General features: G+C 32.1%; 1 protein-coding gene and 1 long non-coding RNA gene across 5 annotated transcripts in view; one reads left to right on the forward strand and one right to left on the reverse strand.

The window, feature by feature from the left end:
• LOC132735798 (diacylglycerol kinase delta-like) overlaps positions 1-9,129 on the reverse strand; it is an 88,315-nt gene extending 79,186 nt beyond the window's left edge. For all 3 annotated transcript variants that reach the window (XM_060722794.1, XM_060722795.1, XM_060722793.1), the window contains exons 1-2: positions 8,961-9,129; positions 3,343-3,387 (exon numbers count right to left, since the gene is read on the reverse strand). In XM_060722794.1, the coding sequence (XP_060578777.1) occupies positions 3,343-3,387; positions 8,961-9,110 (195 nt within the window). In that variant the 5' untranslated portion in view covers positions 9,111-9,129. The remainder of the gene's footprint in view (positions 1-3,342; positions 3,388-8,960) is intronic.
• A 2,556-nt stretch (positions 9,130-11,685) lies between these two features.
• On the forward strand, positions 11,686-18,950 carry LOC132735799 (uncharacterized). Of its 2 annotated transcripts, none has more exons than XR_009626502.1 (3): positions 11,686-11,886; positions 18,015-18,125; positions 18,735-18,950. It is a non-coding gene; the product is annotated as an uncharacterized LOC132735799 (long non-coding RNA). The 2 variants fall into 2 exon arrangements; XR_009626501.1 differs by lacking the exon at positions 11,686-11,886 and adding an exon at positions 12,906-13,064 and having other exon boundaries at positions 18,735-18,941.
• Positions 18,951-19,675: the final 725 nt, after the last annotated feature.

Here is a 19,675-nt window from a genome sequence, read left to right on the forward strand (position 1 = left end):
CATGAATGAGTTTGTCAATTAAGGAGATTTCCTTCAGTTTTTGTTTCTTGACATACATGTACAAATAGGCAGAATGAAAAGCGAGTGTCATAGAAATTCTTAAAATTTTGCAATGATCTTAGTGTTCCATAGCAGAGGAAACGTTTTAAATGGCAAAAAAAATTGGGGTCAATGATTTAAGTTTTGAGTTTTCTGCCCTTAAAACTGATTTTTGTAGTTTGTTATTTCAATGTCAGATGTGAAATAAACAACAAAAGCGGAATTTTTTTTTATCGTATCTTTCAACCAATGATGCAAAGTTAGAAATTCTCATTCTACCTATACATGTTTGTCTATAATTATGAAACTGTAGCGAATGTCCTTTAAGAGAAATGAAGGACCTGGAAATGTTTTTCTAGAATTGTGTAACATTTGATGTAGACTTGAACTTGTTTGCAAAATTTCAGATTATTCTCTAACTCCCTTTTTTCATGTTAACCTGGCTAAAATCATCATGACATGCAAAAAAAATTGAATTTCTAATTTAACTCTCGACTACATGTACATGTATATTTCTATGCAAGAATTTCAAATTTTATGTTTTTAGGCTTTTTGACCTTAATTTGAACTTTAATATGAAGGTAAAAATCAAAAACAAATAAAAAGACATTATCTGTATTTAGACAAGCATCTTGAAAATATGACTCCGTAGTATCACAATTTCACTTACACAATGTGTAAAATGATATATAGAATTTTTTTAATATCTCACTCTATAATATAGTACTTTTATATTTGTCTGTAACTGAAGAAGTGATCCTGATTTATGATGCAATAAAAGTATCCCTTGAAACTGTGACCTTACAACCTTGTTTCCCAGATATATAACACAAAATATTGATTACAAATGTACTTTAATGTTCCATTTTCAATTCCCCAAGTCAAAATGTAAGTACATTGTACATGTAGAATTTATTTAACCAATCATTTAGAAATACATTCTATGCCATTTGAAGGACTGGTATAGTTAAAGTGCATGTACTTTAATTTAGTAAAACAAACATGTGACCATTATAAACATTATTTCATAATCAGTCTATAGTTTAAACTTACACCTACAGATATTATAACTTAAATTTATAGAATGAGTAAAATTTGGACCTATATCAGAAGACAGGCTATCACAATGTAGGAGTAAGTGACAGTGCTCTTATTGTCAGAACACAAACCTAGGGGTACTAAACTATTCAAACAAAAATTGCATTTGAATCAGTGTTTTACACCATGCATGATAACAAACCAGTTAATTTCCTTTGTAATGTATTCATTTATATAAAATGTGGAATAGATTCATTTATGTAAACCATGGAATGGATTCATTTATGTATATACTGGAATGGATTCATTTATGTATATACTGGAATGGATTCATGTATGTATATACTGGAATGGGTTCATTTATGTATACCCTGGAATAGATTCATTTATGTATATACTGGAATGGATTCATTTATGTATATACTGGAATGGATTCATGTATGTATATACTGGAATGGATTCATTTATGTATAAACTGGAATGGATTCATTTATGTATAAACTGGAATGGATTCATTAATCATTAATGTATATACTGGAATGGATTCATTCATGTAAACCATGGAATGGATTCATTAATGTATATCTTCCCTCGTGGAACTAACTCATTTATGTCTATATTCAAAAAAAAATAAAAGGGATGAAAACGAGTAACTATTTACTGAGTACTCAATCAATGTTAACAATTTAAAATTTGATTACTTGGAAAAAATACAATATTTCTATTTTTGCAATTTAGAAAGATTGGTGTATTTCAATTAGCTCAGAAATTCTTAGTGTACATGTTTCTTCATGAATACCTGTTAAATGCAATCAAAACTTCCTTGCAGGGGTGTGAAAATGATATCCGTAAATTTAACAAGACAATCAACAGTTTGACAGGCTCATGGGATTGAACACCTGTGTCGCTTATGTTATTCGGCCTGTTATGATATTTAATTACTTTTTATTGTGAAACAGTTTGTAGCTGAATCCCTTTATTTATATACAATTAATCATAAAACATAAATATATGCTGTCATTGACGATCTCTTATAGAATTATTACGTTTTTGCTAGCTATATCCATTGCCTCGGATCAGTCTATATATTAATTCAAGAAGAAAAAAGATATATGAACTGTTATACGTGTTTTAAACTTGATAATGCATTAATTAAAATGTTGTAAAATATAATGTTGTTGATTTAATTTTCAATAACTTGTTTATTGGTTACTGTAAGTTACCTCCCTTGCAGTCCTATTTATAGTTACGAATTTTATGAATCTAACTAGAAAACAAAAGTTGCATGCAGACAGTATGGATACTTGTGTGATAAAACTTTAATATCAGAAGGTGCCAATTGATCACTTTGTAGCTCTTTGATTGAGCCCATGGTTTTTCTCCATATATTACAGAGGCCCATAAAAGGCCTTCTCCCAATACTATATTTCTTTAAAATCATCCAAGTTTTTGCAAAAATCCAAACTTACATAATTTTGTACATTTTCTTACACAGACTTTCCAGCAATACTTTGTAATTCTTGAAAAAAATGTGTTTTCCCAATGTAGACAAAACAAGAGCTGTCACACAAGTGATGAATGCCCCCGAAAAGGTTTCTTAAGCATGCAGGTATTATGAAAAGAAAAGAGAACGAAAGTAACTAATTGCTTAATATTGTTCTTGTGAAATGAAGTGCTATTTATAGCAAACTTAACACCTTGGTACAAGGGTCTTGTATGCGACACAATATCTTGGTGGCATGTTATTTTAAAATCCTTCAATGCATGACAATGTTACGGTTTGAAAACTAATGTGTATCTTCAAACTCTTCTTTTGAGCATAAGTACCTTCAAACTGTTAGAGTGACCTTTACCTTGGAGGTTGGAACATGGGTCTTACACACAACTGGTCATATTGATGTGGTAGACATTTGTGCCAAGTTATTTTAAAATCCTTCAATGCATGACAAAGTTATAGTCCGGACACAAATGTGAGTATTAGAGAAAGTTGCTACAATTTCTTGATCAAGTCTCACGTTTTTTCATAGTGACTGAGATTTACAAAAAAAAATTGTTTTTTTCCATCCTGATTATAGTAAGAAAAGGTTATTCACATGTGAAATTTTGAAAAAGATGCTCTGAGTGTGACTACAATGTAATAATAATCCTTTAATGAAAACCCAGCATTCCATAAATAATATTGTTTCATATATATCTCAATATCTAAAAATTTACATTTGAAATTATTGACACTTAGTGCAAATGCACTGAAAAATTGAAACCTACCTGGAAATTGCTCTGTTTGTGCAAGAAGCCTTGTTTTGTACATGTCTGAAACATAAAAAATGTTCAATTAAACAACAATTAGCGCATTCAAGATATAATTAAAAATAGTTTATTTGTTAATTCTATAATCAATATAAGAACAGATGCACTTAGACTATTATTTACTCAATCAATTGGCAACCTGATGTTTTACGCTACCCTATCTCAAGGCTATTATTAAATGCAGGATTTAACTTGTACTGCTATTGAGTACAAGGACTGCCAGTCCATTTTTTATTTTAAACTTCTCAAATGGACTTTAACTTGTCTTGTCACCTTTTCCAAACATTCAAATATTTTTTTTAACGATATCATGATGAAAATGGTCAGCCAACAGTACTGGTATTGTAACGGCTGTTGCCTATGATCAAATAACTTAATAAGTAAAATACAATTACTACATAATCATATCAGAGGCTGACCGAGCCATCACCTACATGTAGCTTATTGAGAAAGTATAGTGCAGTAACATTAATTGTTCATGGAAGTGCACAGATCAACCGCTTAAAAGAAATGACACCAAAAAATGTGTTAAAATCACCGTATAAACCAGAAAAGCAAACAAATTCTTTTTTATCAATATCATTTCATAAAGAAGACTGTGCAAGCTCAACATAGGCAGTGGTCTGATGGTGAGACACAACTTGACTTTGGAAAGCATCATCAGATTAATCAGAGGGCAAGTTCAAACGTAGGTCTGCCTTCAGTCAAGCTACGACATTTCAACAGCCCTCCGGTAAATCTCTTGTATGGAAAACAAGTTGTTGAAACCGATGCCTGATGCCAACTCATGAACCTGAAAACCCAAAGACCTTTGACCTCTCCCAGTTTAACTACAATATCTCACCATTCAGCACATTCATTCATATTTAAAATGCCAACCAGACTGTGTTGTATACAAAATAATCCTTATCTAGGCTAGCAGACAAACCTTTATGCATGTACAATAACAGCATGACTAATTAACTAAAATGAAATGAAACATTAAGCCAAATTATTATCTCGCAAAGTATGCATTCATATACAAGTCATATTATAATAGCTACAAATTCTGCTTATCAAAAATTTATAACAACGGCAAAAAAAATTGTGCTATTTGAAACTGTTCACTTTGCTTCCACATTATTAAAGATATAAATATACTATCCACTCTACATAGAGTGTCAAGGGATATTGGGACTTCTTATAAATGCCTATTTTCAGCAAAACTCCTGCATATTTCATGAGCCTATACAAATGGTTTTCTCAATGACTCGGAATGAGCATGGTATTTGTATTAACTTTTCACACAGAGCTGGCATAGTTTTACAGTTGACATGAACAATCAGAACATTATCAAATAATATGAAATTTTGTGCCGTGTCACGACAAAACCAACATAGTGCGTTTGCGACCAGCATGGATCCAGTCCAGCCTGCGCATCCCCGCAGTCTGATCAGGATCCATGCTGTTCGCTATCAGTTTCTCTACTTGTAATAGTGTTTGTAAGCGAACAGCATGGATCCTGATCAGACTGCGCGGATGCGCAGGCTGGTCTGGATCCATGCTGGTAGCAAACGCATTATACGTTGGTTTTGACATGACGCGGCTCATATGGTCTGTGGTGATCAGATACATGTACAATGTATGTACATATTGAGGCCTCCATTATTGGAAGCTTTGAAAACATTTACCCCTTGATTTTGGCTTGTGACTTCCAAAATGTAATGCTTTTCCTCCTTTACATATATGTATATAATGCGACTTCCAATATCAGACATTTTGCAGTCTCTGACTTCCAAATTATAGTACTTAATTGAAATGGTGGGTGATATATTAAATAGTGGATACAGGTATGTTCAAAGTACATTTGTATTATACAAGTAATTAAATGGTAAAATTGTATGGAAATTGAATGAATACAAATTTTATCAAACATTAAGGGTATAGCCAATTTTGCAAAATTAGGCACTTAAATTGTTTTAAGTGTATCATTATTAAACACTTGTTTTAATTGTATCAATATTAAACACTCTCATTGTACTTTAACTAAACAGTAACTTTGTATGGTATTTAAACATTGACACTGTATATTTAAACACATGGCTGTGAAAAAAACTTAACAAGAAAATTGCTTAACTCACAAAGGTACAAATGTTTCTGAACAAAAAATTCCTGCAGGAGTTATGAACTTTTGCCAAGGGACAATAAACCCTAAAAGTTAAAGATGTGTGCTTAAAGAGGCAGAACTTTAACCTGTCAGAAATTTCAAGTTTTTCACGGGACATAGTTTTAAATATTAGAAAAGCCAGCAAGTTAAAGGTTAGATATTGAAGTAGCTTTATCCTACTTCTTTTTGGTAGCTTCAATAAAATCATACAGTAATCTTAATCCAATCAGGAAGTTATAATAAAGATGTCTTAGTCATAATAGATGACAGATAAACTAAATTTAGTCAATGCTTCCCATTGTCTTTCCTGTAATTAATTTGAAACTAACCCACACAAAACATTCATTTCAAAGAGCAAAATACAAATACTCAGATTAATGACCTCTGTCCTTTTTTTTATGGGTTTTTAGGGCTTCCATTAAGTTTTGAAATTTTCATGGCTTGAATACCCCAGCATACCACTTTGTCAGAATCACCAGTGGCCATTCAGAGCTGCAGGACAACCTCCCTGCCAAATCTGAGGTTACTAAAGCCAGTGCTAAGTTATGTATTCTACATGCTTTAAAAGTGAAAATGTCAAAATCAATACACTGCAGACAGGCATTCTTAAGCATTTGAGCAGACATGCTTATTATATCAAAATCCCTGTGACCTTGACTTTTGACATAGTCACCTTAATATCAAAAGAGGTCATCTACTAGTCATAAATAACCTCAATACTAAATATGATGACTGTTGACCAAAGCATTCTTAAGTAATTGAGCGGACAAGCTTTTCTTAGTCAAGGCCCCTGTGACCTTGACCTTTGACCTGGTGACCTCAAAATCATAAGGGATCATCTACTAACCATCCCCATCCCCCCTCCTAGAATTGACACTGAGGCATGCCGTATCTGTTGGCTGTGTTCTGAAAGCTCAAATGAATATGTAAGAGTGCTGTTTTCATTACTATTATGAGGGTAGAGAAAAAAAATGTTATACTGAAAAGTGAATTGCATACATTTTGGGAATCCTTGCCCCCAGGACAAATACATTCATATAAATTAAAACTTCCAGAGCTGAGGTAACATAAACTCTTATCCAGGTATTTTTGTCATGCTAGTAAGATAACTCAACACAGGACTGGAGAAGTACCTCTAGAAGCTTGCTGAAATCATGATCCATAAATAGACAAATATTGATATTGTTGGGGTTTTTTTCGCAGATTCTTACATTTTTCATTCATTATCATAAAACGGTGTGAAAAGATGAATAAGACCTTTTAAAGTTCATTTCGCTGGGTGCAATAAAAGCAAGATTTTTGAAATTAATTATTCAAGCGCCTTGTCCGGTATATATCAGAATATGGTTTAAGTGTGGTGCACCAATCATTATTTTAGTCTCACAATGACTTGGCCTTTGCAACAAACAGACATAAAGGTAGCTTTTTCCTGACCTTTCTAATATATAAACATGTATACATTGTATAGAATTCTCAATTATGCATCACAATAAATTAACTTTGAAACACAAATCTGATCATAGCTGTTTATCATTGCTAAATGACCAATGTATCAATGATGGATATCCATTCAAATTTTGACAAATACAAAATAACTTTTAAATTTTTGTTGGTATAAATTTATAATTTAACAATAATTATTAAGAATGCCAAGTAATTGTGTATTGAATTCAAAGAATTTCTCCTGCAGGGAAGAAACCAGCAAATGGTTCCTGCTTTGGAAGTGAAAAAGATCCCTGTTTTAAAAGAGTCACTTAGCCAACTCATGCATCTCATCATTAAACAGTAATATAGATAAATAATTAAATATGGGCCAAGTTGACCCATGCCATGTTTGTGTAGGTCCGCAGGGTTCCCATTGGGTCAAAATTAGGGTAAAGAGTCAACTCGGCCCTATACCAACTCGGCACAGGTGAACTCGGACCTCAATAAAAAAACAACATTAAACATATTAACTTTTTTGATTATACGTTTAAGGGCCGAGCTGACCCTGATTCAAAATTAGTTTGCGCCACCAAATTCGTCAATCAGAAAAAGTTGGAGCCAATAATTCTTCAAGGGAGACATGCCTATCTTTGTTAAGTTATGCTAGCAGTTATATATCATTATGATCATTACAAACACATATTTATAATATTTCATGTTATTTATTACTGCACATGTTTATTTTCTAAAATATTGACATAGTATTATGTGGTTTTCAAATTCCATTTAAATACATGTGTCAAAATGGTTACTGGGGTCCTACATATTACCGGACAAAATATGAAGTTTTTTATCTGTAGCTTTTATTTCAAATAATTAAAAAGAATGGAATTTTACCCAAATAATTTTGGGTTCTTTATGCACGTAAACATTTCTTTATCAAACATGAAATTGAACATTTGACCGTAGAAATGTGTCTTTAAAGTAGGACATTATAAGAGGGAAAAAATCGTGTAAACAACTCAATTTACCGGACATTGTGTTTCAAATTTTTTTGAAGTCATGCATTGAAATTAATCTATAAATAACAAGCAACACTGAGCAAGGAAGCTACCACTATTGAATGGCAAGGTTAAGATATTTGAAAAACCCAGTATGTCACTAGAAATAGACACGGCATCCATGCCTGTTATGAAGAGGCCAATATATGGGGTGTAATTGAAATTAAAACTATTAACTCAATTTACGTATTGATCCTTCATGATCCGTAAACGCATGAAACATTTTAATATTCAAATGGAATTCTGTTTTTCTGTTCTTTGTCATACAGTTTCCTTTTTGTCATCATGTAGCATGTTACAAAAGCCATAAAATCAGTTTTATTTACATTTCATGTAGAGTTTCGTCCTATGTGCGTAATCCGTTTCCTTATATGTTTTTCAATTTGCACTTCTTTGTAAAAGACAACAACGAGATACTGTTTAGACTAAATTTAAAATTACTTTTCATTAAAATATGTTACGATTGTCTCTTGAAGTAACGTTGAAAAGAATTAAAAGTAAAACCTATCTAAAAAAAACCATTAAGGGTCTCCATATTTGGGCCTGCGCAGAACAGATTATTCCCCCGCATTACCAGGTCATGAATTAACTAGTTAACAAAAAGGGCATGTTAGTAGATAACGAATTGAATCAACAATCTTACCTGAGAGTGGTTTTGTTGTTATTTACTTTGGAATAGAAAGTGTGTGTACAATTCAGAATGTATGATTTTTGAATCGAAGTAAAAAATAAAGCACTATTCAGCATTAATAGCTTTTGTCCGGTAAACTGATTGTCCGGTAAATATGTAGGACCCCAGTAACTATCTGCATATTTCAAACAAAATAATAATATTGTATCAAGATGTAAATAACCAATTTTTATCAACTTTGACAGCTACTGAGTACCCCTCCCTGTTTTAGAAGGCAGAGCACATATGTCATTTATTTTTTTCTATATATTACCGATGTGCGAATATCTTTGTTCGTTGAGATTCGTCTGTGGAAAATTTTTGCAGGTTCCGGTTCACTTTCGCTGTCTGAAGACACGTCTATGCCAGCACTTTCCGAGTCTTTTTCAGCAGATCTTTTATCGCCGACTCTGCTGGCAGCCATTTTAAATTCTAATTAAAGGGAAGCTACTCTGTGTGTAAGATACACTGAGAGTGAGCGTTCTTAGAATTTAGGTTGCGGCTGCTAAATTATAAAGGTTGCAAACCATTAAATACTAATCTAAAGGCTTGATTTATTTGTTGAGTGTCTATAAAAGTATATGAGTTGTCTTATTCTAAAAATTACATATTATATATTCATTTTTCTACCTATGCATTTGTTCTGTTGTTGTTGTTGTTGTTGTTATATATGATTTATAAGTTTATTTTATTCTTACAATTTTTAGCAAGATTTATAGGCAATTATTAAGATATTTTTCAAAACTATGTTCAGTCTTATAAGTTCTATACACTGAACATTTTGCAGGACTAAACACTATATTATTCCAATTCAATACAAACTGGTCATATAGTCAAGATTGTCTACTTTTTGGGGACATACCTAGTTCCAAGGATATACTAAATGAACTTGTACATTCTCGTAAATGCAGTTTGAACTTGTAACAGGAGGCTTTCAATGAAAACGGCCAGTTTTCACAATATACTCATGAGGGAAAGGGTTTACCAATTTAATATGACATGATAACAGACTGACGTCAAAAACTTCAAGGAGGGATGCTTAAAAGGACGCGCCCAACCACCATGTTTGTCGACTTTCCTATTCGTAGAAACTTCTCTATAAGTTCATATGTTACACATGTTATAGAAACATGTTATTTTCAAACGCAGTTCTGATTTTATAATGCAAAATAAATGTTGTTCGATCTGTTTTTTTTAATTTTATGGGTACTGCAGTTCTGAGACGGTTAATAAAATGTTGGAATCCATTTTTCTCTTAGCAGGGGAGAATGTCACGGGTCGTTTTATTTGTTATATTAATTGTTCATTTTGCCGTGCACTCACTATTCGTCATTAAGTCGCGGGAAATGTATTCTTAATGTCTGCGCATGCGTCGATGTCTGTTATCGTCTGCTATTGTTTCCGTAACGTAAGCTTATTAGCGGAAACGACCGAAACAATTCAATTATGTCTGTATCTCGTGCAATTTTGTGAACTGTTTTTGTTTGTCCAATCGTGTTGTACGTTGTATGAAAGGTATTTGAGAGAAAGTTTTACATTGGTTTTTAACATTTTCTTTCTTTCAAATTCCCGCGAACTTTCCTTCTCCAGTTCACTTTGTCTTTATGCTCTTACGAGTTAAGATATACAATCTACTTGCTTTAATTCTATCAAATTATTTAATAGAAGTTTTGGAAATAACTTATTATTAAGTTATTTACGTTTTGTATTGAGACGTTGTAGTAAGATTATTTTCATTTTATTCAAACAGACATATTTAAGGTCCATGTGACTTTGACCTTTGACCTAAAGACGCCAAAATCGATAGGGTAATCAACTAGTTACAACCAATCAATATGTGAAAAATAATGACTTAATAATAGATTGTTTTCAAGATAATGAACTGAAACCATTCTGACATTTAAGGCCCCTGTGACATTGACCTTTGAACTATAGTGACCACTAAATCAATAGGAGTCATTTACTAAATATGACTTATCAATTTGTGAAATATGAAGACTTTCTTAGAAATAGCTTTTAAGATAGTCAAGGATACCATTCTGATATAGGTCCTTATGTCATAGTGAATCCAAAATCAATAGGTGTCATCTACTAGTTATGACCAATTAGAATGTGAAATATGAAGACTCTGGGATAAATAGTTAAGATAATCACTGGAAAAACGTGAAACAGTTACTTCTTAGTAAAATCTTAAAACTTTACTTAAATTCACTTTCAGATTATTTTAATTGCAGACATTCTAAAAGAAAACGACTCGGTAGGATTTAAGATGTATCTTTTCTGCACTTAATTAAGGGTGATATTCAAATTGAAGTGGGTTGAAACCTGTTATGCATCGGGCATTTTTCCTTAACTACGTAAAAAAGACCATAAAACTTCCCGATCGGGAAGGATTTTGACGTTTGTTGCCAGATCGGGAAGCCTTGAAGGGGAATCCCTTTGTTTAGCATCAGGTAAGACAAAACTGGTGTAAAGGGAGGCGATTTGCTTAATAATACATGTAAAACCAATAGTATTCTTGAGCAAACTAGTGTATGTTGTATATGGAACAATCTCTTGACAAAATTGTTAATAAACATGTGTCATTTTTCTTATAAATTGCAGGTATTCTGTATGTTGTATTTCTCTTATTCTTTATGTTACTTGTGTATAAGTTTTAAAACAATAAGATAACTTGATTTACATCCGGCTGGGACCGGTTTCAGGCGTTTCTATTTTCTCTGTGCATCAATAGGTCTAATGTTCCACTTTTTCCATTGGTACTATACAAGCGAAAACAACAACAACAAAAAACAAGAATTAGTGGGGTCCGGACTCTGAGATTACATTCTCTTTTTTGTATGCCAAAAACGAGACGGACACACCCTGTGGTAACAACGAAATTGTAAAACAGCAGCGATGACTAACTCACAAAAACAACAACAACAACATCTTTTTTTCATAAAGTTTACGTGATAAAAATAACCAGATATTGGCGGAAATATGCCACTATTACCTATTGTTTCCTGATTAAGTTTGGTACATGCCAGAAGTATTTTCATTCTCCCTGTAGCCTTGAAACATTTGGATCTTGTTAAGCAGTAACCACCATCTCTTACTACTAAATGGACCATTGGATTACTTTAATGACGGAATATTTTGATCTTCGTTAAAATCGTAAAAAATCATATTTATTTTTGGAGCATTTATAAAAAGTGAAGGTAAATGACATTTTTTAAAACTTTCAAATTTGTACAGTTTAAAAATTTGATTAGACTTATTACCGCATTACGTATGTTTCTGTTCAAGTCATATTACAACATGAAAACTTTTGTTTTCAAATTGGTATCGTTCGTTCGTTCGTTTATTTATTTATTTATTTATTTATTTTTATTATTTCGTTTCATTTCGTTTCATTTTATTCATTATTTAATTTATTATCTTATGTAATATTTATTTATCATATTATTTATTTATTTTATCTATTCATTTTCTTTAATGATAATACTTGAAATCATCATAAATTGTGAACAATGATGTTATCAATTCTTACATTTGAAATAGTACATAATTATACAGTTAATTTTTGTCCACTCGAACGGATATCTCGAATATATCTGTTTGTTCGAACTCACCATATACTCTCGAATATATCTGTTTGTTCGAACTCACCATATACTCTCGAATATATCTGTTTGCTCGAACTCACCATATACTCTATCACACCGTAAGGATAATTAGATAATTATACACTGTACTAACATAAAAACGTTTTGGAAGTTTTCTTTTTTTCTTCTTTTTTTTCTCCTCCAGTTCGACAAAACACGCATTAGAAAGTGAATTTACATGTGACAATTTTGTAACAAAATATGAACTGTGTCCTGCTCAAATAAAAATAACATAATTACTGCTCACACCATTATCATTCGTGGAGTACTGTTTTTTGTGGTTTTCTTGAGTACGTCCGTTTATAAATTTCAAACCCAACGAAATTTCATTTCGTCGTCTGTAAAATCATTGCATTATATGCATTTCTTTTGAAAAAATAGGCAATCCACGAATTTAAGAAGCCACGAAAATGTCTTTTGTGACAAAACCACGAAACCTCATGCCCATGAAATCAAATGAATTCACAGTATACGCTCGTACTATGGGGAAAAAACAACATTTTTGTGACTTAAAGACTTATGAGTCATTGATTGAATCAGCGTTATTATGACCAATAACCGAGTACAGAAATACGATGTAAAGTCATGATTTCCGGAAATGTACTAACAAACTAAGTATCTTTAAAAGGAAACAAATTAAATGTTGTTTCGGTTTTACTAAAAACTGCACTGTAACACACGCAAAAAAGTTTAGTATCTATCATTAGAGTAACACGGACAGTACAGGACGGGTAATTATGTATTTATTGATTTTAATTTTGTTCAAAATTTTCTTGTGCAGAAATCATTGGAATAATTTCATTGTTTATGGTCAACAGGATAATGTTGAAAAATTTGTAATCCCGCACCCCCCCCTCCTCCTCCAGAGGGTGTTGAATGTGTGGGGGAGTGGGGTATGGGGAATGAACCACCTGTATACATTACAGCACCGTTTGCTCATTGCGATCATTTAATGGTTTTAAAAATAGCTAAAGATGAATAAAAATAGCATACAGTTGTGGGGGTTAGTTGGGTTTGGGTTGGATTGGATGTGCGGATTGAATCGGCGGGAGTTTTATTCATTTTTTTACTGTTGATTGTCCAACGGAGAGGGGGCAACTTTCCAGTATTTTTCCTTATATTTGATTAGATTAACAACAATACTGTTAAAAAGGTTAATAAAACTGTAGAATGCTTGGTTTTCAGTCAACGGAGAAAATATTTCTTACATACATGTATTCATGTATTTATAAAATGCAGCTTTAATGTAAATGTTTCTTAGTGTGGGGTAGTGCTTCAAGTGACTTTTACATAATAAAAAAAACATATTTTATATGAACATGATTAAAATGTACTTCTGGGTATTTGAAGCATATCTCATTTAACGTTTTCTCAACTGAATGTGTATTGTAAGTGTCCTCATATAGTACATTGTTAATAACTGTACTTGTTGACACTGTAAATAATTAGCATTGTCGCCACTTGCTATAGTACTGCCGGCTCTATAATGTTGGTAGCTCAGCTTTTGTATTTTGTTTTTTCAAATCCCGTAAACGTTGACTGGACTTATCCAAATGGACTAATCTAAATTTGCAAAGAAGAGAAAACTCAATTACATAGATTCAGTAGGTTAATAGTTAACAATACCCTCCTTTACGTTATATTTCATAAATATCCTACAATATAAATAGCATTAAGAGATATTGATAACAAATGGAGATAAATTTCGTAATGATATATCTTTCACAAACTTTTCTATTTATTCAGTTTTAAGGGAAATAAAGTTAAAGAGAGAAACCATTCAGTTAACATAGTTACACAGACTTGGTAGGATATCACGAGCTGCATAGTAAACGAACTTTTCGCAGAATCCTCTAAATCAGAAACATTTGAAATACTTTGCGCAGAGTCAAAAACTTTTCGCAGATTCCTTATAATCAGAAACATTAAAAAAACTTTTCGCAGAATCCTTATAATCAGATACATATAAAATACTTTTCGCAGAATTAAAAACTTTTCGCAGAATCCTTTTAATCAGAAACATTGAAAAAACTTTTCGCACAATCCTTATAATACAGAAACATAACATTGAAAATACTTTGCGCAGAAAATCCCCATAATCTGAAATATTAAAAAAAAACTATTAAAACATGTTTATTAAAGTATTATATAAAACAATTTTAAAGATATACTATGCTCATCCAGAAATTTAATGAAATCTTTGAAATTCTTACTGAATATGTCTAATTTTAATATATGAATGAATCAATATTTATGGGCGGGGGATACAGCATTTCCTATTACAGGTCAAATAAAGTTGGTCTTTTTTTCTTTTTTTAAAAACTGCCAGTTTTTTTTTATTGACACTATATATTCATATTATTACCGCCTATAGCGTGTAGAATTTTTAAATATAACATACCTACTTTGTGTTAAGTCAGAACATTTTATTTTATATTTACAAAGAGACTGTGTAGCAATTAACATCAAATTTGAGCATAGTATATCTTTAAGACATGAAACCAAATTTTTAAGTTATTATTGCAGTTTTTGTGCAATATTTAAATATTGAGATTGTGTCTTTCGCAAATTTTGCACCTATCTTAAATACGGTCCAAAAGCCTAAAAAATATATCATTTGAAACTCTTACATGAAAATATGAAACACATGCAGATGATAATTAAAAAAATGACCAGAATTTAATCTTTCATTGACGTGATTCTTAGCCTGGTTTGAGTTTAAAGTATTCGAATGCTGTTCATTTTTAATTTTGGGAAACGCGGAGAGAGCAAATGATTAGACATTTTGCACAGAAGTTATGTTATTGTCAAAAACCTACTATTATGTGAAGTCCCTTTAAAGCATAGGCCATATAAAAGCTGCACGCCTCCAGATAAGCAAAACTATTTATTATAAAATAAAAGCTGAGAAAAATGTATTGAGATTTTAAGAAAAGTCGAAAGATTGAAAATTCTAGGTTACGTGCGATTAATGACCTATTTTTCAGCATGTATAGCTATATTTTTACTGCGTTACTAACGCAGTAAGGGCAATCTTTGTATATTTAACCTCATTTTTGTAGCTTACATGGGTTGTAAGTGCCATTGATAATGTGTACATTGCATTCTTTTAGTAACTTTACAATATTATACTTTGAAATACATTTCCAAATTTTCATGAAAATTAGCATGAATCTGGAGGCGTGCTGCTTTAAATCTAGCGTTTTGGTGATGAGTTTTTATCTTTATTAATTCACACAGTTAAAAAAAATATAAAAAATAATTTCTTCGTACCGGATAAATCAATTAGGAAAGTGAAGTGTTTCTTAGAAAAACATCTTAAACGAGGTCCTTCCGAATTTTGTGTACTATTTGATATTTTGATTTGGTAAATTGACGTTTAAATAACTGCTGTTTACTCAAATCGGGCATCTAATACAAATTCTGTTGTGTTTTTTCTTCATAGTTTTACGTTTAACGTTTTAAGAGCCCAAGTTCATTTATGTAAGAAATTCAAATTCAATGGACCTCCTTTAAATACACTTTACCATTATTGACCTTCTCAGTTGTGCGAATGTTGCCGTAATTAAAAGTATTAAAATATGGCCTCGCCCTTTTAATGGCATGAACCTTTTTATTTACGAATATATACGTGATATTTTCTGTGTTCGGATTTATTTAATTCGAAAAAGTAAATGTGTACTTATTTATATGAGGGTGGGCCAATAAATTATGCAATGCGACATGGTCAATCAATTAAACAAAAGAGAAAATACATTTATTTTACAATTTTCTACTTCAACCGTTCGAAACAATCTCCTTCTACAGAAATACAGACGTTTAATCCAGTGCTTCAACACAGTCCCCTTTGAACCTTTCAATTACTGAAAAATGGCCAGCAGATTCCAATTCTACTTTTGTTGCGACGACCTGCAAAATGTTTTTGTTGAGTCTAGAAAAGAGGAAAACGTCACAGGGTGTCACAAGGGCAGCTGCTCGTTTCTCTCGAAAATAAATTACAGTAGCTCATTTGACTGCAGGATCGTTGTCATACAGAACATACAGGTCTGTCATACCAATCGAAGAACGAACTTTATTGAAGTGGTTTTTTCCCTCCATTTTTCTTCACACGGCATGTCTATAAAACTTGGATGTGGCAGAACGGCCTCTAGAAACATGGCTTTGGACAACAGTTCTAAGGATATTGAAAACAACTAACGTTCATAGCTTTTTTTGAACTTGTCAATCGTTTGCCAATGCATGGTCAACGAACAGTTTTGGTGGCCCAAATCTTATTGTTACACTTGCGGACTGGCGTAAAATAGTGAAACCAGTTAACTCGGCCCTTCTTCTGATCAGGTGTAAGCAAATGTGTATCTATCTGGCAGTTTTAACTTTCAAGTGATTCTTCAGAATCGTTAGTTGATCCGTTTGATATTCCTAGTTAAAGTATTGCATCTTTGTCATTGATAAGCTTGACTTGAGCGTTTTCTACCAGACTAACAGGTATTTTCATTGACTCGTGTCCATTATTGTGCATCCACCTCGAAACAGTTGAATAAGATACTTCATTGTTGTCCTAAATATTACAAATATCATTATAGATATTTATAGCAGATTTTCCTAGTTTTGCCCGTATTTTAGCACTTTTAACTGCTATTTTATGTAAAGTTACCCGTGTAATGTACTTTTAAATATGGATAAAATACTTAATCAGTGGACTAAACGCATGATTTACAGATGCTTTTAAGCATAGAATAGTTTACACAAACACAAGAATCACGAGTTAATTACAAAATATACTTAATACTGCATTACATATTGACCCACCCTCATAATAAAGATAGGTTTAAAAATTATTTAAGTACATTGTACTATTATATTGCATTAATAAGAATACTTTACAAGTGCTTTAAGTGTCCTCAAAATATTCTAAGAAAGCCAGAATGCACTTTCAAATGAAATGAAAAAATTTAAAAAGGTATGGTGGATGGTTAACGTCACAGACATACGAAAACACAAAGCTCGTATCTTTGTGTTTTCGCATTTTCAAGTCAGAAAAGCGAAAATCAACATGACGAAAATCAGCCACCATAATACAGGACATGTGACACATATAGTACCTGTCGTCTGCCGCAAGCCTGATAAGACGGGCAATACGAAAATACGGCAGTGTGACCACTTTGTCGTAATTTCGCTGCATGGATTGCTTTTTCTGGATTTTGATATCAAACGCATTAATCCATATGCATGTTGGCGAGTACTATATACAATTGTAAAGTTATATAAACACATACCTGTATATGTTTCATATTTGATTACCAAAATATTCACGAAGATGCGACCACGTGCTTTTTAGCGAAAGTAATAACGATCTTCACAACCGAGCCAAATGAACATACTCTCTGACACATTTGTTATAATTTAATAATAAATATGAAGCTAGAAGTGAATTCAGCTATGGTGGCTGATTTGTGCTATGACGTATCTTTGATCCGCGGGACGCCAGATAAAAAACATGAAAACATCCGTTGAGCAAAAATACGACAAAGTGGTCACATTGTCGTATTTTCGTTTTTTCGTCTGGCGTCCCGCGGAGCAAAATACGACATGTCACAGATCAGCCACCATACTCAATCGTTTATGATTTACAAAATATCAGAAAAATACATTGAACAACAACTGTTGTTTTCTTTTTTTAGACATGTCGACGATACTCCAATGTTTCATATTGATGATAATAATGTATGGAAGTATTCTTTCAATGCCTTTCAAAGACGACAGAAGACACAACACTGCCTACATTACAAATGGTAATACTTTCTGCTCAAGTCAACATTGTTATAACGATCTACTTAATTCAATGGTTTTAAGACATCTTTTTGTTCCCAGTACGGTCTTTGATGTTGTACACCTGTTAATTATATTTTCATAATTGAAATATTGAGAAATATAGATAAAATGCAATGCATATTTTTATTTTACGTACAATTACTGTATAAATTTATTTTTCACTGCATGAAACATATTTTTCCGTATTTTCATTGTTGTCTTGCCTGACAACTTTCTTCTAAATTCAGCTAATGCACAAAATTTAAGAAGAAGTCTTTGAAATTGTAATGTTAAAAGAGAAAACAATCTATATAACAGAAAATTTAAGTTATTTTCTGTAAATACAGGATTTATTTTCATCTTGAAGTATGAAAATTATCATATTTCACTCATGGACACGCTACTCATGAAATTTTTATTTTCATACCACTCAATGAAAATAAATCTTGTCCTTATATGAAAAAAACTTTAATGTCACCATCTTACAACTAGGTAGATAGGAACAATCTTATATGGCTATACAATATTTAACTGTTGGCAGCAGTATGCCAAGATACATTGAAATATTAATGTAAATAATTCTTTTTAAGAAAAAGTGAAAAGACTTATAAATAGAAACAAGTTTATAAGAGCGAGAAGGGCTTCTCCAGCAATATCAAGAAGCATGGCACGTATAGAGGAGTGCATCAGGAATCCGTATCGCTGTCGGTAAGCAATGCTTTTGATGTCTCATGCATCATTGTATTAAAGTATTGTCATTGCTATCAGGCGTTATTGTCTATGTCTAAATATAGTATTGTCATTGCTATCAGGCGTTATTGTCAATATCTGAATATATTAATGTCATTGTATCAGGCGTTATTGTCAATGTCTGAATATATTAATGTCATTGTATCAGGCGGTATTGTCGATGTCTGAATATATTGATGTCATTGTATCAGGCGTTATTGTCAATGTCTGAATATATAGATGTCATTGTATCAGGCGTTATTGTCGATGTCTGAATATATTAATGTCATTGTATCAGGCGTTATTGTCAATGTCTGAATATATTAATGTCATTGTATCAGGCGGTATTGTCGATGTCTGAATATATTGATGTCATTGTATCAGGCGTTATTGTCAATGTCTGAATATATCAAGCGCTTTTGTCTATGTCTGAATATATCAATGTCATTGCGTCAGGCGTTATTGTCCATGTCTGAATATATTAATGTCAATGTATCAGGCGTTATTGTCAATATCTGAATTTATTAATGTCATTCTATCAGGCGTAATTGTCAATGTCTGAATATATTAATGTCATTGTATCAGGCGTAATTGTCAATGTCTGAATATATCAATGTTATTGTTTCAATGTCTGAATATATCAATGTTATTGTTTCAAGCGCTTTTGTCTATGTCTGAATATACCAATGTCATTGTATCAGGCGTTATTGTCAATGTCTGAATATATTAATGTCATTGTATCAGGCGTTATTGTCAATGTCTGAATATAATAATGTCATTGTATCAGGCGTTATTGTCAATG

This window comes from Ruditapes philippinarum, unplaced genomic scaffold (assembly GCF_026571515.1).
Source record: "Ruditapes philippinarum isolate M1 unplaced genomic scaffold, ASM2657151v2 ctg2796_1_1_1_1, whole genome shotgun sequence".
Taxonomy (NCBI): Eukaryota; Metazoa; Mollusca; class Bivalvia; order Venerida; family Veneridae; genus Ruditapes; species Ruditapes philippinarum.